Here is a 12,792-nt window from a genome sequence, read left to right as displayed (position 1 = left end):
GGGAGCTGGGGCTCCAGGAGCTCACAGGAGGCTGCTCCAGCTCCAAGCTGGGAGCTGGGGCTCCAGGAGCTCACAGGAGGCTGCTCCAGCTCCAAGCTGGGAGCTGGGGCTCCAGGAGCTCACAGGAGGCTGCTCCAGCTCCAAGCTGGGAGCTGGGGCTCCAGGAGCAAACAGGAGGCTGCTCCAGCTCCAAGCTGGGAGCTGGGGCTCCAGGAGCAAACAGGAGGCTGCTCCAGCTCCAAGCTGGGAGCTGGGGCTCCAGGAGCAAACAGGAGGCTGCTCCAGCTCCAAGCTGGGAGCTGGGGCTCCAGGAGCAAACAGGAGGCTGCTCCAGCTCCAAGCTGGGAGCTGGGGCTCCAGGAGCTCACAGGAGGCTGCCCCAGCTCCAAGCTGGGTGCTGTGGCTCCAGGAGCTCACAGGAGGCTGCTCCAGCTCCAAGCAGGAAGCTCTGGCTCCACCAGGGGCTCCAGGAGCTCAGCAGCTGCTGGTCCTCCTGCTGAAGACCCCCGGGCATCCTCTGCTCCCTCAGGAGCTCCCTGCAGGGCTGCCCAGCCAGCCCTGCTCCACCACAGCTCCTGCACACACACCCCCCCACCTCCCTGCCCCACAGCTGCCCCCTGCCAGGGCTGCCCTGTGCCAGGGACCCTGCAGCAGCTCTGCAGCTGCCCTGCAACCCCCCTGGCTGCAGCAGGTTCTGCCTCCTGAGAGGTTAAACTGCTGGCAGCTCATCAGCAGGCAGGCCAGAGGCCTGGGCAGGGGACAGCAGGGGGCAGCCTGGGCACACACCTTGGCCTCCTCGTTGATGTCCCAGCTGAAGGAGATGGCATTGTAGGCAATCTCCTCTATGTTGCTGATGGTGTTGAAGCTCTCCTTGTAGTCAGCTGGGGGGAAGGAGGAGAAGGAAGGAGCAGGTCAGGAGTCAAAGCAGTGTGGAGCCATGGGATGGGGTGGAAGGGACCTCAGAGAGCATCCAGTGCCAACCCCCTGCCATGGGCACGGACACCCAGGATGGGTTGGGGTGGAAGGGATGGTGAAGATCATCCAGTTCCAGGCTGTGCCCATGGCAGGGAGCTTGGAACTGTATGATCTTCAACCTTCCACATGCTGAGGTGGCACCTCCTGGGTTCCAGCTTCCCAACTGCTCTGAGGAGGCTCAGCTGCACCTCAGGAGGGATCACCAAAAATAAAACCCAGAAAAGGCTGGAAATGGTTCTTGCAAAACAAAACCAACCAAGCCAAAGGGAGGAGGGGGGAGGACTGCAGGCTGCAGCAGAAATGCCAAAGTAGGAACCCCCTGGGAAGGCAGAGCCCCAAACCCTGGGAGCCAGGACGTGCCACCTCACCAGGGAGGGAGAGACTTCAGTGTGACGGGGCTGGAGGGGGCTGATCTTCAAGGGCCCTTCCACCCCAGCCTCTTCCATGGATCCCAAAGCCTCCCCCAGGCAGCCCACCCTGAGCAGAAGGCTTGAGCTGGCTGAGGGCTGTGCCCTCACAGGGGTTCCCCAGACTGTGTGTCCCCACAGGGGTGCCCCAGGCCGTGCCCCCTGGGTGCCCTCACCAATGTCGATGCAGCGCTGCTTGGCGGTGTGCTGCCTGGAGTGCCAGTACTTCCAGTGCCGCAGCTGCTCCTCCCGGCTCTTGTCCTCAGCAAACACCACCATGATCACACTCTGCCAGGGGGCAAGGGCACACCTCACCACCCGCACACACTGGGCAGACCACTCCCAGGGGGCAGGCCACCCCCAGGGGGGGCTCAGGGGTACCAGGGTCCAGGCTCCAGCAGGGCTGTGCCAAGCAGGGAGACAGGGAGCAGCAGTGCCAGGGGCACCAGAGGAGCAGAGATGCCCTCACAGCTGCAGCTCATGGAGCAGGGCAGTGCCAGGCAGGGAGCAGCAGTGCCAGAGGCACCAGAGGAACAGAAATGCCCTCACAGCTGCAGCTGTGCCAGGAGCAGGGCAGTGCCAGGCAGGGAGCAGCAGTGCCAGGGGCACCAGAGGAGCAGAGCTCTCTCCCAGTTGCAGCGCAGGTTGCTCATACCAGGGCTGCACCACCTACACTTGGTGCTGACAGCACTGCTGGCACCCAGCCTGTGGGCAGCCAGGGCAAGAGGGCACCTAAGGGGGTGCTGCTCTGGGCAGAGGGGGACCCTGCTTTCTGGAGGGGTTCTGGGAAGGAGATCCCTGTGCTCCCCCTCTCTGGGGGGCTGCAGGGAGACCCCTGCCCTCTGCCCTATCTGGGGGGGGGGGCACAGGGGCACCCCTGCCCTCTCCCCTCTCGGGGGGTGGGGCACAGGGGATGTGCTGTGTGGCTGGGGGCTGGCACTCACCCGTACTTTGCTGATAGGGTGGTGGATGCCCTCGGTGCTGCTGGCCTCCTTCAGGGTGATGGGGTAGAACTGCCCTTTGTTCAGGTAGGTCATGGTGCTGTCCCCAGGCTTCTGCCTCAGCGACTTGGAGGCTTCCAGGGTGTACTCAAAGTTGTTCCTAGGGAGCCAGGAGGGTGCTGAGGCTCTTTCCTGGAAAGCTGAGCCAGCCTTCCAGACTCCTCCTGGAGCAGCTCCAAGGCTGCCAGCTGAGTCACCCAGACAGCAGCAGGCAGGGGAGCTGCAGCAGGAGCCCAGCCCTCAGCCAGTCCTTTCCTTCAGAAATGAGCACTTCTGGGAACTGCTGGGCCAAGCTCATCACCAGACACAGAGGGCAGGGCTGGCAGCTCCCTGCCCAGGCTGGCAGCAGCAAGCTGCTCTCGTGGAACAGCAGGATCACTAGCAAGGAAATTCCATTCACAAGAGGATGCTCAGTGGGCACAGGCTGCTCCCCTCCCCTCTGGGCCACCTGCACCCACCCAAGCCACCAGCCCCTACCCCCCCCTCAGCTCAGAGGAGTGTACATGCTTCCAGCCTCTGCTGTGCACTTCCAGCAGGGAGATTCAGGGTCACAGACTGGGCTGGGCTGGAAGGGACCTTGAAGATCATCCAGTCCCAACCCCCTGCTATGGGCAGGGACACCTCCCACCAGCACAGGATGCTCCAGGAGAGAGCAAGGCCAGAGAGGGGACACAGCTGGAAGGCAGCTGTGAAAGCACTGCAGAGCTGCCAGGCACCACCACACCTCCCCAGGGCTGCTGGGGGCCAGCTGCAGGCAGCTGTGGCAGGGGCACAGGGAGGGTCTGCAGCTGAGACCCTGCAGCAGGCAGGCACCCAAGGGCTGGAGAGCCCCAAGAGCTGGGGCAGGGGGGGTAGCAGCACAAAGCCTTACCCAGAGATGCTGTCAAACACATAATCCTCTGAGCTCATGTTGGCCATGCGCAGGTTCAGCTCTGGGGGGAAGAACACCTGGGGCAGAGACAGCAGTGGTGAGATGGGGGGGAACACAGGGGGTTGGGACACGGGGTAGGGGGGAGGAAGGCTGCAGCAAGGCAAGGCTGAGCACATTGCTGCTGCCACAGCAGTCCTGGCAGGCAAAGCCACCAGCAGGTAACAAGGGAGCTGCTGGGAGCTGCTCTGGGCACCAGGGCAGGAGCTTCACTCACAGCTTTGGGTGCCAGCTGAGCACCTCACGAGCTTCTGGGGGAGCACCTGAGAGCCTTCACCCCCCCAAGACCTGAGAACCCTCCCAGATGCCACAGAGGGGCAGAGCTGCCCAGTCCCTAGCTGCAGCCCAGGCCATGGCCATGCAGCTGTTTGCAGCTGGCATCAGAGCACAAAGCCACAGGACACATCCAGCTTCAGCTCTCACCCAGGGCCCCAAATCCCCCCCACTGACACCCCCACAGCTGGGGCCTGGCAGCAGGGAGGGTGCCAGACACAGGCCCTGCAGCTGCACAGGGGGTACTGAGCTCCTGAAGAGCCTGGCCTGGTGCTGTGTGAGGAGGGAACCCTTTGCCCTCTGCCAGCCAAAGGCTCTGGCACTGCTAAGGGGCACAGGGTGGGTTGGGTTGGAAGGGACCCTGAAGATCATCCAGTTCCAAGCTCCCTGCCGTGGGCACAGCCATTAGGGCACAGCCCATGGCAGGGAGCTTGGAACTGGATGATCTTCAACCTTCCCCCAGCCCAGGTGGCTCAAAGTCTCTTCCAGCCTGGCCTTGAACACCTCCAGGCAGGGAACATCCACAACCTGTGCCAGTGTCTCCCCACCCTACTGCCAAGAATTTCTTTCTCATCTCCACTCTCAGTCTCCCCTCTCCCAGCTCAAAGCCATTGTCCCTCCTCCTGGCACCCCCAGCCCTTGTCCCACGTCCCTCCCCAGCTCTCCTGCAGCCCTTCAGCTACTGGAAGGCTGCTCTGAGGTCTCACTGAGCCTTCTCCTCCCCCTGCTGAGCAGCCCCTCCATGCCTTGCAGGGTTCATCACCTCCCCTGGCTCCCAGCCCGGGCAGTTCTGTGGCTGCCAGGGCAGAGCTGGAGCCCAGCCCGAGGCACAGGTCCTGCCCCTGGTACCTCTTGCACCCCCTCCTTGAAGGTCTCCGAGAAGGTGGAGTCTGGGGTGCGGCGCTGGGAGCTCTGGGGCTGGCTGCTGGAGCTGAACTGCTCGGGGTTGAGGCTCCTGTCGAAGACCACCAGGCGCTCGGGGGGCTCGGGGTGGTAGGCGGCGGGGGGCAGCCCCACGGCGAAGCCCTGCGGCTGCGACTCCGTCTTGATGGGGTGGGGGTTGGGCATGGCAGCGATGGAGACGGTGACGGTGGTGTCGGGGGCCGTGAGGGGGCCGCGGGGGGCGGCGGGGGGCAGCACGATGTTGAAGGGAACATTCTTCAGCACCGGCACTCGGCTGTCCCCCGCAGACACCAGCGGCTCCGCGGCGCCGGGGAGGCTGCTCCTGGGGGCACAGCAGGGCAGGGTCAGGGCAGCACAGCTCACTGCACACTGCACCACTGCACAGCAGGGCAGGGCAGCACACAGCTCACTGCACCACTGCAGGGCAGAGCAGGGTCAGCACACTGCACCACTGAGTCAGAGCAGCACAGCTCACTGCACGGCAGGGCAGAGTAGCACACAGCTCACTGCCAGCCAGCAGCAGCTCCTCTCAGCTGGCTCTGACAGCAGCTCAGCCCTGCCATGGGCAGCTGAGAACCTCCAGCTCTGCTGTGCCACTCTGGAGAGCAGGCACCCAGCAGGGAGGCTCCAGAGCCACAGCCTCACTGCCTGCCCAGCAGCTCTGCAGCATGAGGGCACCACACAGCACCACTGATCTGCTCCCTGGTGCATGGAGAAGGGCTGAGGGCAAAGGCTCTGCTCCTCTGCCCCAGGCATGGGCACCACAACACCTCCAAAGGATCCACACTCATGGTGCCAGGACACAGCCCAGCATCCATCTCACCACACTCAGTGCCAGGACACAGCCCCGTGGCTGAGGTGAGAGCCACCATGCCAGCCTGCCCTGCCCCTGCCCTCTCTTTGGCACAGCTGTGAGACTGCCCAGCCCTCTATGGAGCCAGCCCAGCTGGCTGCAGTGGCAGAGGGCAGCTGTGGGGCAGTGTGGGAGCAGAGCTGGGGCGAGGGCAGCAGTGGTAGCCCCTGGGCAGGGACCAGGCTGCTGGGGCAGCCCAAAGCCTCACCTGAGTCCTGGGAGCACTCTAGGGCTGTCCAAAGGACGAGGATGGAAGGAGTGGAGGCCTGGCTGGCATGGACCTCATTCGTAAGCTACTTAATCAGGGTCATCTTCTGCTGGGGAGGCACCAGAGAGCAGGGCAGGAAGAGGAAGGAAGAGAGAAAGACAGGAGGAGTTCCAGAGGATACCAGAGAAGTCCACACCCAACACCACCCCAGGAGCCAGCACCAGCACCAGCACCCCAGAGCCCTTCCCCCTCAGGCCATGCACCAAGAATGCTGCTGGGGCCCTGGCACAGCGACCAGGGGCAGCCACATGCAAAGAGGGAAGGGTCACAGTGTCCCCCGTTTGGGGAAGGGCTGCCCACACCACCACACTGTGCCCAGCCTGGAAAGCGCAGCTCCTGCCACCCAGCCCCATGGCAGCAGCAGACAGCAAGCAGAGGGATGGCCGTGAGAAGTAGCTGAGCCTCAGCTCTCCACACCACAGCCCAGGGTCAGCCTGTCCCGGGGGCAGGGCACAACTCGGGGTACAGAGCAACAGCAAACCACTCCTGGGATGCCGGAAGGGACCCCCAGAGACCATCCAGCACAACCCCCTGCCAGGGCAGGGGACAGGGCAGGGCACACAGAACACATCCAGGTGGGGCTGGAAGCTCTCCAGAGGAGACTCCACAACCTCTCTGGGCAGCCTGCTCCAGGGCTCAGCAGCCTCACACCAGAGAAGTTTCTCCTGATGCTGAGGTGGAATCTCCTGGGCTCCAGCTTCCCCAGCCTGCAGCTACTGAGCTCTGAGGGCAGAGGAAGCTGAGCTGCACCTCAGGAGGGACCACTGGAGGCCACTGCAGGGCTGCAGGTGCCAGGAGGGGAGGCAGAGGAGCAGCCAAGCAGCAACAAACCCAAAGTACCTTTTGCTGTGGTCCTGCTCAGGATGCTCTGCCTCTGGCTTGGCTGTGGAAGATCTCCTCTCCCTGGGCACCTGGGGAAGCCAAGACAAAGCTGTAACTGCAGCAGAGCAGCTCTGTGGGCACTGCCAGCTGGGCACTGTCAGCCAATGCAAGTATCACAGCTGGGCAGCACCTGGCACAGGATCAGCTCAGGGCTTGAGAGGACTCTGTCCACAGCCCCCTCCCCACCCACAGCAGCTCTCCAGACACCCTACAGCCCCCTCCCCACCCACAGCAGCTCTCCAGGTCACCCTACAGCCCCCTCCCCACCCACAGCAGCTCTCCAGACACCCTACAGCCCCCTCCCCACCCACAGCAGCTCTCCAGACCACCCCACTGTCCCCTCTCCACCCACAGCAGCTCTCCAGACACCCCACAGCCCCCTCCCCACCCACAGCAGCTCTCTGATCACTTCCTCAAAGACCACCCAAGGATTTCCTTGTCCTGTGAGGGCACGGGGCTCAGGGAGGAGCATGGAACTGCTGCAGCTGCCCTGTGCCTGGCCAGGACCACAGCCTGACCCAAACAGGAGGTGCCCCCCCAGTGCTGTGCACCAAGAGAGCGCAGGTCAGCTCCTCAGGTCTGGTGCCAAGGGCAGGCCCTGCCCTGCAGACAGCAGGCACCACAGCACCCATCCCAAGCCACCCACAGAGACTCACAGGGCCAAGGCACACAGGAGGGAAAGTCCTCCCCCTGTGGTGGAGCACACAGACAGTACCCAGTGGCTGCTGGCACAAGCCCATGGCACCAAGGTGCCCTCAACCATGCACCAAGTTCACACAACCACCTCCACAACCCAGCTGTGGTGCCCAGCACTTGTGTGCCCCTCAGCATGCCCCCTGAGTGAGCTGCTGGAGCAGGGAACTCCTCACCACCACCTCCCACAGCAAAGCCTCTCAGACACTGCCTAGGCATGGTGTGGAGCAGCCATGGCTCCTGGCCAGCTCCAGGTGACCTGCATGCCCCTGACTGGAACCCAAGCCCTGCCTCACCCTCTGGACCTGGGACCTCCAACCACACCACAGCTGTTGGACATCCTCAAGGTCTTTGCCAACCAAACAGATTCTGATCTTCCATGAAGGTGTTCAAGGTTGGGTGAGGCCTTGAACAACCTGGGCTAGGGGAAGGTTAAAGATCATCCAGCTCCAACCCCATGCTGATGATCTGTTGTCCATGGCAGGGGGCTTGGAACTAGATGATTTTCAAGGTCCCTTCCAACCCATTCTGTGACTCTGTGAGAAGTCTTCAGGGGCTGCATTAGATGCATGGAATGGGTTGGAAGGGATGTTGAAGATCATCTAGTTCCAAGCCCCCTGCCATGAGCTCTGCCCAGGGAGCACCCCAAGGCTGGCAGCTGCTAGAAAGTGGCAGGCACAGGAACCCAGGGCAGCCTCCTGCTGCTCAGAGGTTCACAGAAGGCTTGGAAGGGACCTTGAAGATCATCCAGTTCCAAGCCCCTGCCATGGTCCCACCAGCCCAGGTTGCTCAAGGCCTCATCCAGCCTGGCTTTGAGCACCTCCAGGGAGGGGCAACCACAGCCTCCCTGGGCAGCCTGCCCCAGAGCCTCACCACCCTCAGAGTAAAGGCAAAGCTGCCACCTCCCCTGCTGAGCCAGGGCCCCCCAGCACAGGCAGCTGACCCCAGCAGGACACCTCCCTGCTGCTCTCCAGCTTGGACCAGAGACAACTTCCCTCTCTTGGGCTTGTGGTGCTGAGGAAAGCTCAGCAAGGAGGACCCCAAGGTTACCTGCTTGGCTGCCTCCAGCTGACACCTCCAGAGGTGGGGAAGGCAACCACAGATGCCACAGCATGGATAGGGGACAGCAGATGAAGGTCACAGGGGAGCAGACAGCAGCTGCTTCAGGTGGGCAACTGCAAACCTACACACCATCAGAAACCTTTGCCCACAGCTGCCTGCCACTGAGGGGGCACACGAAGGGCCCAGCAAGAGCCAGCAGTGCCAGCACCAGAGGGACCACCCAAGAGAAGTCCCTTGACAACCATGCCTGTGCCACACAGCCTCCTGCAGAGCCTGGAGCCCACAGGCCAGGAGCAGCTGCAGCTCCTGCCCCACCACACCGAGCTGCAGGGAAGCTCAACCCAGCCCCAGCCTGCAGCAGAAGAGCTGTGGCTGTGCTGCCACTTACACAGGGTGACAGAATTGGATGGGTTGGGAGGGACCCTGAAGATCATCCAGTTCCAAGCCCCCTGCCAGGGACAGGGACACCCAGGATGGGTAGGGTTAGAAAGGATGTTGGAGATCATCCAGTTCCAAGCCCAGGCTTTGCCCATGGCAGGGGGCTTGGAACTGGATGATCTCCAACCTTCCCCTAGCACAGGTGGCTCGAAGTCTCCTCCAGCCTGGTTTGGAGTCCTCCTGATCTACTGAGAGCTCCTGCAGGACCCTCCAGCAAAGGCCAGCAGCCTTCCCAGGGTGGCAGCTGCCCTGGGTGCCAGCCGCCCCATGCCACCCTACCTTGTAGTAGTCATAGAGCAGGCCCAGGGCAGCGGCGCTGTCCTCGTCCCCATTGATGCTCATCATGGCTTTGGTGGCTGCTGTCAGGGGGTTCTCCAGGAAGGTTTTCCAGGCCTCATCCTCACTGGTGTAGGGACGTCTCTGGGAGTAGAGGGAGTCATTCTGCAGGACCAGCACAGGCCTCTTGCTGTAGCCAAACAGAAGAAAGGAGCGGAAAACAAAGCTTGGAACAGCTCCTGAGGCTCCTCAGCACCAGCTGCCCCAGTTCCTTGGGGCTTCACCTCTGATTCACTGCCCTGCAAGGATTAGTCAGCCCAGAAACCTCCTCCTGCTCTCACTCGGGGGTGAGCTGACCAAGCTCACCAGCCGTAGACAAAGGCAAAGCCACGGAGGGGCACAGCTGCCCTGCTGGGGCTCCAAATCCCCCCCAGAGCCTTCCCACACTGCCAACCTCCAGCACATCCAAGGGGATCACACCAAGCCACAAGCTGCTCCAGTTCCCACACACGGCTACAAAATAGGAAGCAGCAAAGCTTCTCTCCATCCCCCACAGCTGCCAGGTGTCTGCCACCCTCAGAGGGCACCTGGAAACACCACCCAGAAGCTGCTGATCAGTTATGGACTGAGCAGGGGCAATGCTCAATGGGAACCTCACAGCAGCAGGGCAGGGAATGCTTCACAGAGTCATGGAGTGGGTTGGGTTGGAAGGGACCTTGAAGATCATCCAATTCCAAGCCCCTGCCATGATGATCTTCAACCTTCCCCCAGCCCAGGTTGCTCAAGGCCTCATCCAGCCTGACCTTGTCTTCCTTCATGCAGAGAGGCAAGGATGGAAAGGAGGCTTCTTGCCTGCAATCACCCCCAGCTGGGAGTTTTTAAATGCCTTGGTGATTGTTTTTCCACCAAAGAAGTGATTTTAAGCCCCTAACAAAAAGCTTCTCCTCCCCTTGCCCAGCTGCTGAGCACCACCTGCTCGCAGATTGACACCAGAGTGAAATATCCTGCGAAGAGAAACGTTGTGAAAGGCTCTAATCGCTGCCATCAGCTCCACAGCGTTATCACTACCTCCCTCCACCAAAGCTTCTTTGATCCTTTATCAGTGCCAGCTGAGTCTCACACAGCTTCAGCTCCGGCTGGGCTGAGGACACTCCGCAGCGCTTGCAAGAGCACTTCGTGGCCATCAATCAACAGCAGATCGTCAGCAAAAGGCAAACAACAACAACAACGAGGAGCAGCCAAGCTCTGGCATCAAAGCCTTTTCTCTACACCTAGAGGTGGCCCCGGCGCGGAGGACATCCAGGTCCCAAAGGTGGGCGTGCAGCAGAAGACAGAGCAGGGCTGGCTGTAAGGAGGGGCACAGCCTCCTGCTCTTATACGGGAGGGAAAAACACCTCAGCAGGAGGAGAAACTTCCTTGGTGTGAGGGTGACAGAGCCCTGGAGCAGGCTGTCCAGAGAGCTTGTGGAGCTCTCCTCTGGCTCTCCAAGCCCTACCTGGATGTGTTCCTAGGTGCTCCTGTGCAGGTGCTCCTGCCCCTGTGGCAGGGGATAGGACTCTGATCTCCAGAGGTCCCTTCCATCCCCTGCTGTTCTGTGAGTCTATGACCCAAAACACCTCAAACACCCGCAGCAAATGGGTAACTCCTCCAGGGAAAGCCACTGGCAGAGAAGGCAGCAGCTGAAGCGTCCTGGGTGCAGCTCCATCCCCACCAAGCCGAGCAGCTCAGTCAGCGCTGCCAGAGCTCACAGGACCCCTAGGAACAGGTTCCCCAGGGGGGTTGTGGAGTTTCCTTCTCTGGAGACTTTCCAAACCCATCTGGATGCGTTCCTGTGCAGACTACCCTAAGTGATCCTGCTCTGGCAGGGGGGGTGGACCTGGTGATCTCTCGAGGTCCCCTCCAACCTCTGATATACTGTGACAGGCTGATTCCCTCCAGCAAGGCAACGCTCCCACAGAGCCAAATCCCCCGAGCAGCAGCCGCTGAAGGCAGCGGGTGCGAAACGCCCAATCCCCGTGTGCTTGGTCACGGCAGCACCCGGGCACAACGCACGGTGTCTGCCGGGCAGCCTGCCCCCTGCAGTGGGGCAAGGGGAGGTCTCCCCGGACCAGCACAGGGCTTGGCAGGAGCTCAAGCTCAGGAAGAGGCATCACCAGCAGAAGGCAAACACGGATCACTCCTCAGTGCCAGGCTGCCAGGGCCCTGGCACGTGGAGCTGCTCCCGGAGCAGCTGCTCCCGGAGCGGCTGGGTCGGGGCAGACCGCGGGGGCCAGCAGAGGCTGCCGGCAAGCTCCCTGCTGCTGCTCCGAGGGCTCTCCTGCGCGGCCCTGGCGGAAGGAGCACCCCCGGGAGCTGTCACCTCAGACATCCTCTCCCTGCAGCCTTCTGCGTCCCCATCTCAGGAACGATTCCTGCTCAGTCACCCACCCCGAGCCCACTTTCCCTCCCGCTCCCCAGACACCACGACCCTCACCCCAGTGCCCCCCGCCCGGGCTGGCAGGGGGCACATCTCTCATTTTCCTTCGCTGGTTTCTACCCACCAGAAAAAAAACAAAGTGCCTGGACCTCAATCGTCCTGGCTGCGCCTGTTAAGGAGCACCGGTGGTGAGAAGCCACGAGGCGAGGGAGCTGCTGCATCAGCCCGTCCTCCGCGGCGGCAGAATAGCCAAGGAACGCTGGAGCTGGGTCAAATTCCGTGCGCTCCTTTGGGAACAAGCGCGTCTTGTGTCACTGAGAACAGAGCGATTTTACCACCGGTTCTCCAAACTCCCTCCGAGGGGCTGCTGTGCCCTGTGTCCGCAGACGGACACGGGACGGGCTCGAGACAAGCCCCAGCGAGGGCTCCGGCTAGGGATGGCAGTTTGGCAGCCACACGAACACGCGTGGCGCTGGGGCTGAACGCTTCTCACGGCCGGGTCCCGCACGAAGAGGGCCTTTCGGCCGGCTGCCGGCGCGGGTGGGCCCCGCCGAAGCCTTACCTGCCGAAATCCACCTTGCCGGACGGATGCGCCTCGTAGAAGTCCATGGGGGCAGCTCTCGCCGCCGGCCAGCGAGCTGGGGGCACAGCCCAGCGCCGCCCGCCTCCCTCAGCCCCCTGGCAGCGAGGCCCAGCCTGGCGCTGCGACGGCGCCCGTTCCTCCCGACAGCGCGACCCGGCTCCCCCCCGCCGCCGCCACCTCCAGCATTTAAGGCGCGGCGGGGCGGGGGGCGGACGGCGACAGCGCTGCCCCACGCCTCGCTGTCGGTGTCGGGTTTCAAAGCCAGCCCTGCCTCGCCGCTCGCCTCGACAGGGCGGGGTGGCCGCCGGGGTCGCCTCGGTGCCGGCCCCCCACCTCCACTCCCCGAGGCTTTCCCCCCTCCACCTCCTCCTCCCCGCCATATCGCACCGCCCCGCCGCCGCCTCCGGTTATTCGTCCGACAGGACAGAAGAGGGGGATCGCGGGGCGGTCCCCCGGGGAGTGCGGTTGCCCCTCAGCCCGGCCCCAGCGGGGAGCGAGCCCCGGGGCGGCGAGCCCCTCTGACCGCAGCTCCCCTCCCGACCCTCCGATCCGGAGGGACCGGTCGGACCGGAGCCGGTTCCTCCTCACCCTGCTCACTCACTTGTCGTAGTCTTGTGTCATGTCTGGCGGAGACGGCGGGCGGCAGAACTGGCCCGGCGGGTCGGGAGGGCGCGGCGGGGGGAGAGGAAAGAGCAGCGCAGCCCTCCGCACCGGCAGCTTTTGTCGGCTCCTCTCGCCCGGTCGGGCGGCTCCGCAGCCGCAGGTGGACGGGCGCCGCGCGGCGCTTCCCATTGGCTCCCCAGCGCCGCGGGGCGGGAACGCCGCGCCCCCATT

The 12,792-nt window shown here is 63.2% G+C and overlaps 1 protein-coding gene across 1 annotated transcript in view; it reads right to left on the bottom strand.

Annotated features, from left to right (window-relative positions):
* GRHL1 (grainyhead like transcription factor 1) overlaps positions 1 to 12,579 on the bottom strand; it is a 32,140-nt gene extending 19,561 nt beyond the window's left edge. Inside the window, exons 1-8 of the mRNA XM_054383544.1 lie at positions 12,560 to 12,579; positions 8,963 to 9,149; positions 6,449 to 6,519; positions 4,434 to 4,809; positions 3,255 to 3,331; positions 2,327 to 2,483; positions 1,559 to 1,670; positions 787 to 881 (exon numbers count right to left, since the gene is read on the bottom strand). Coding sequence (XP_054239519.1) covers positions 787 to 881; positions 1,559 to 1,670; positions 2,327 to 2,483; positions 3,255 to 3,331; positions 4,434 to 4,809; positions 6,449 to 6,519; positions 8,963 to 9,149; positions 12,560 to 12,579 — 1,095 coding nt within the window. The remainder of the gene's footprint in view (positions 1 to 786; positions 882 to 1,558; positions 1,671 to 2,326; positions 2,484 to 3,254; positions 3,332 to 4,433; positions 4,810 to 6,448; positions 6,520 to 8,962; positions 9,150 to 12,559) is intronic.
* Between the last annotated feature and the right edge of the window lie 213 nt (positions 12,580 to 12,792).

The sequence above is a fragment of the Indicator indicator genome, chromosome 9 (assembly GCF_027791375.1).
Source record: "Indicator indicator isolate 239-I01 chromosome 9, UM_Iind_1.1, whole genome shotgun sequence".
Lineage (NCBI taxonomy): Eukaryota > Metazoa > Chordata > Aves > Piciformes > Indicatoridae > Indicator > Indicator indicator.
This window is presented reverse-complemented; position numbering and strand designations above follow the sequence as displayed.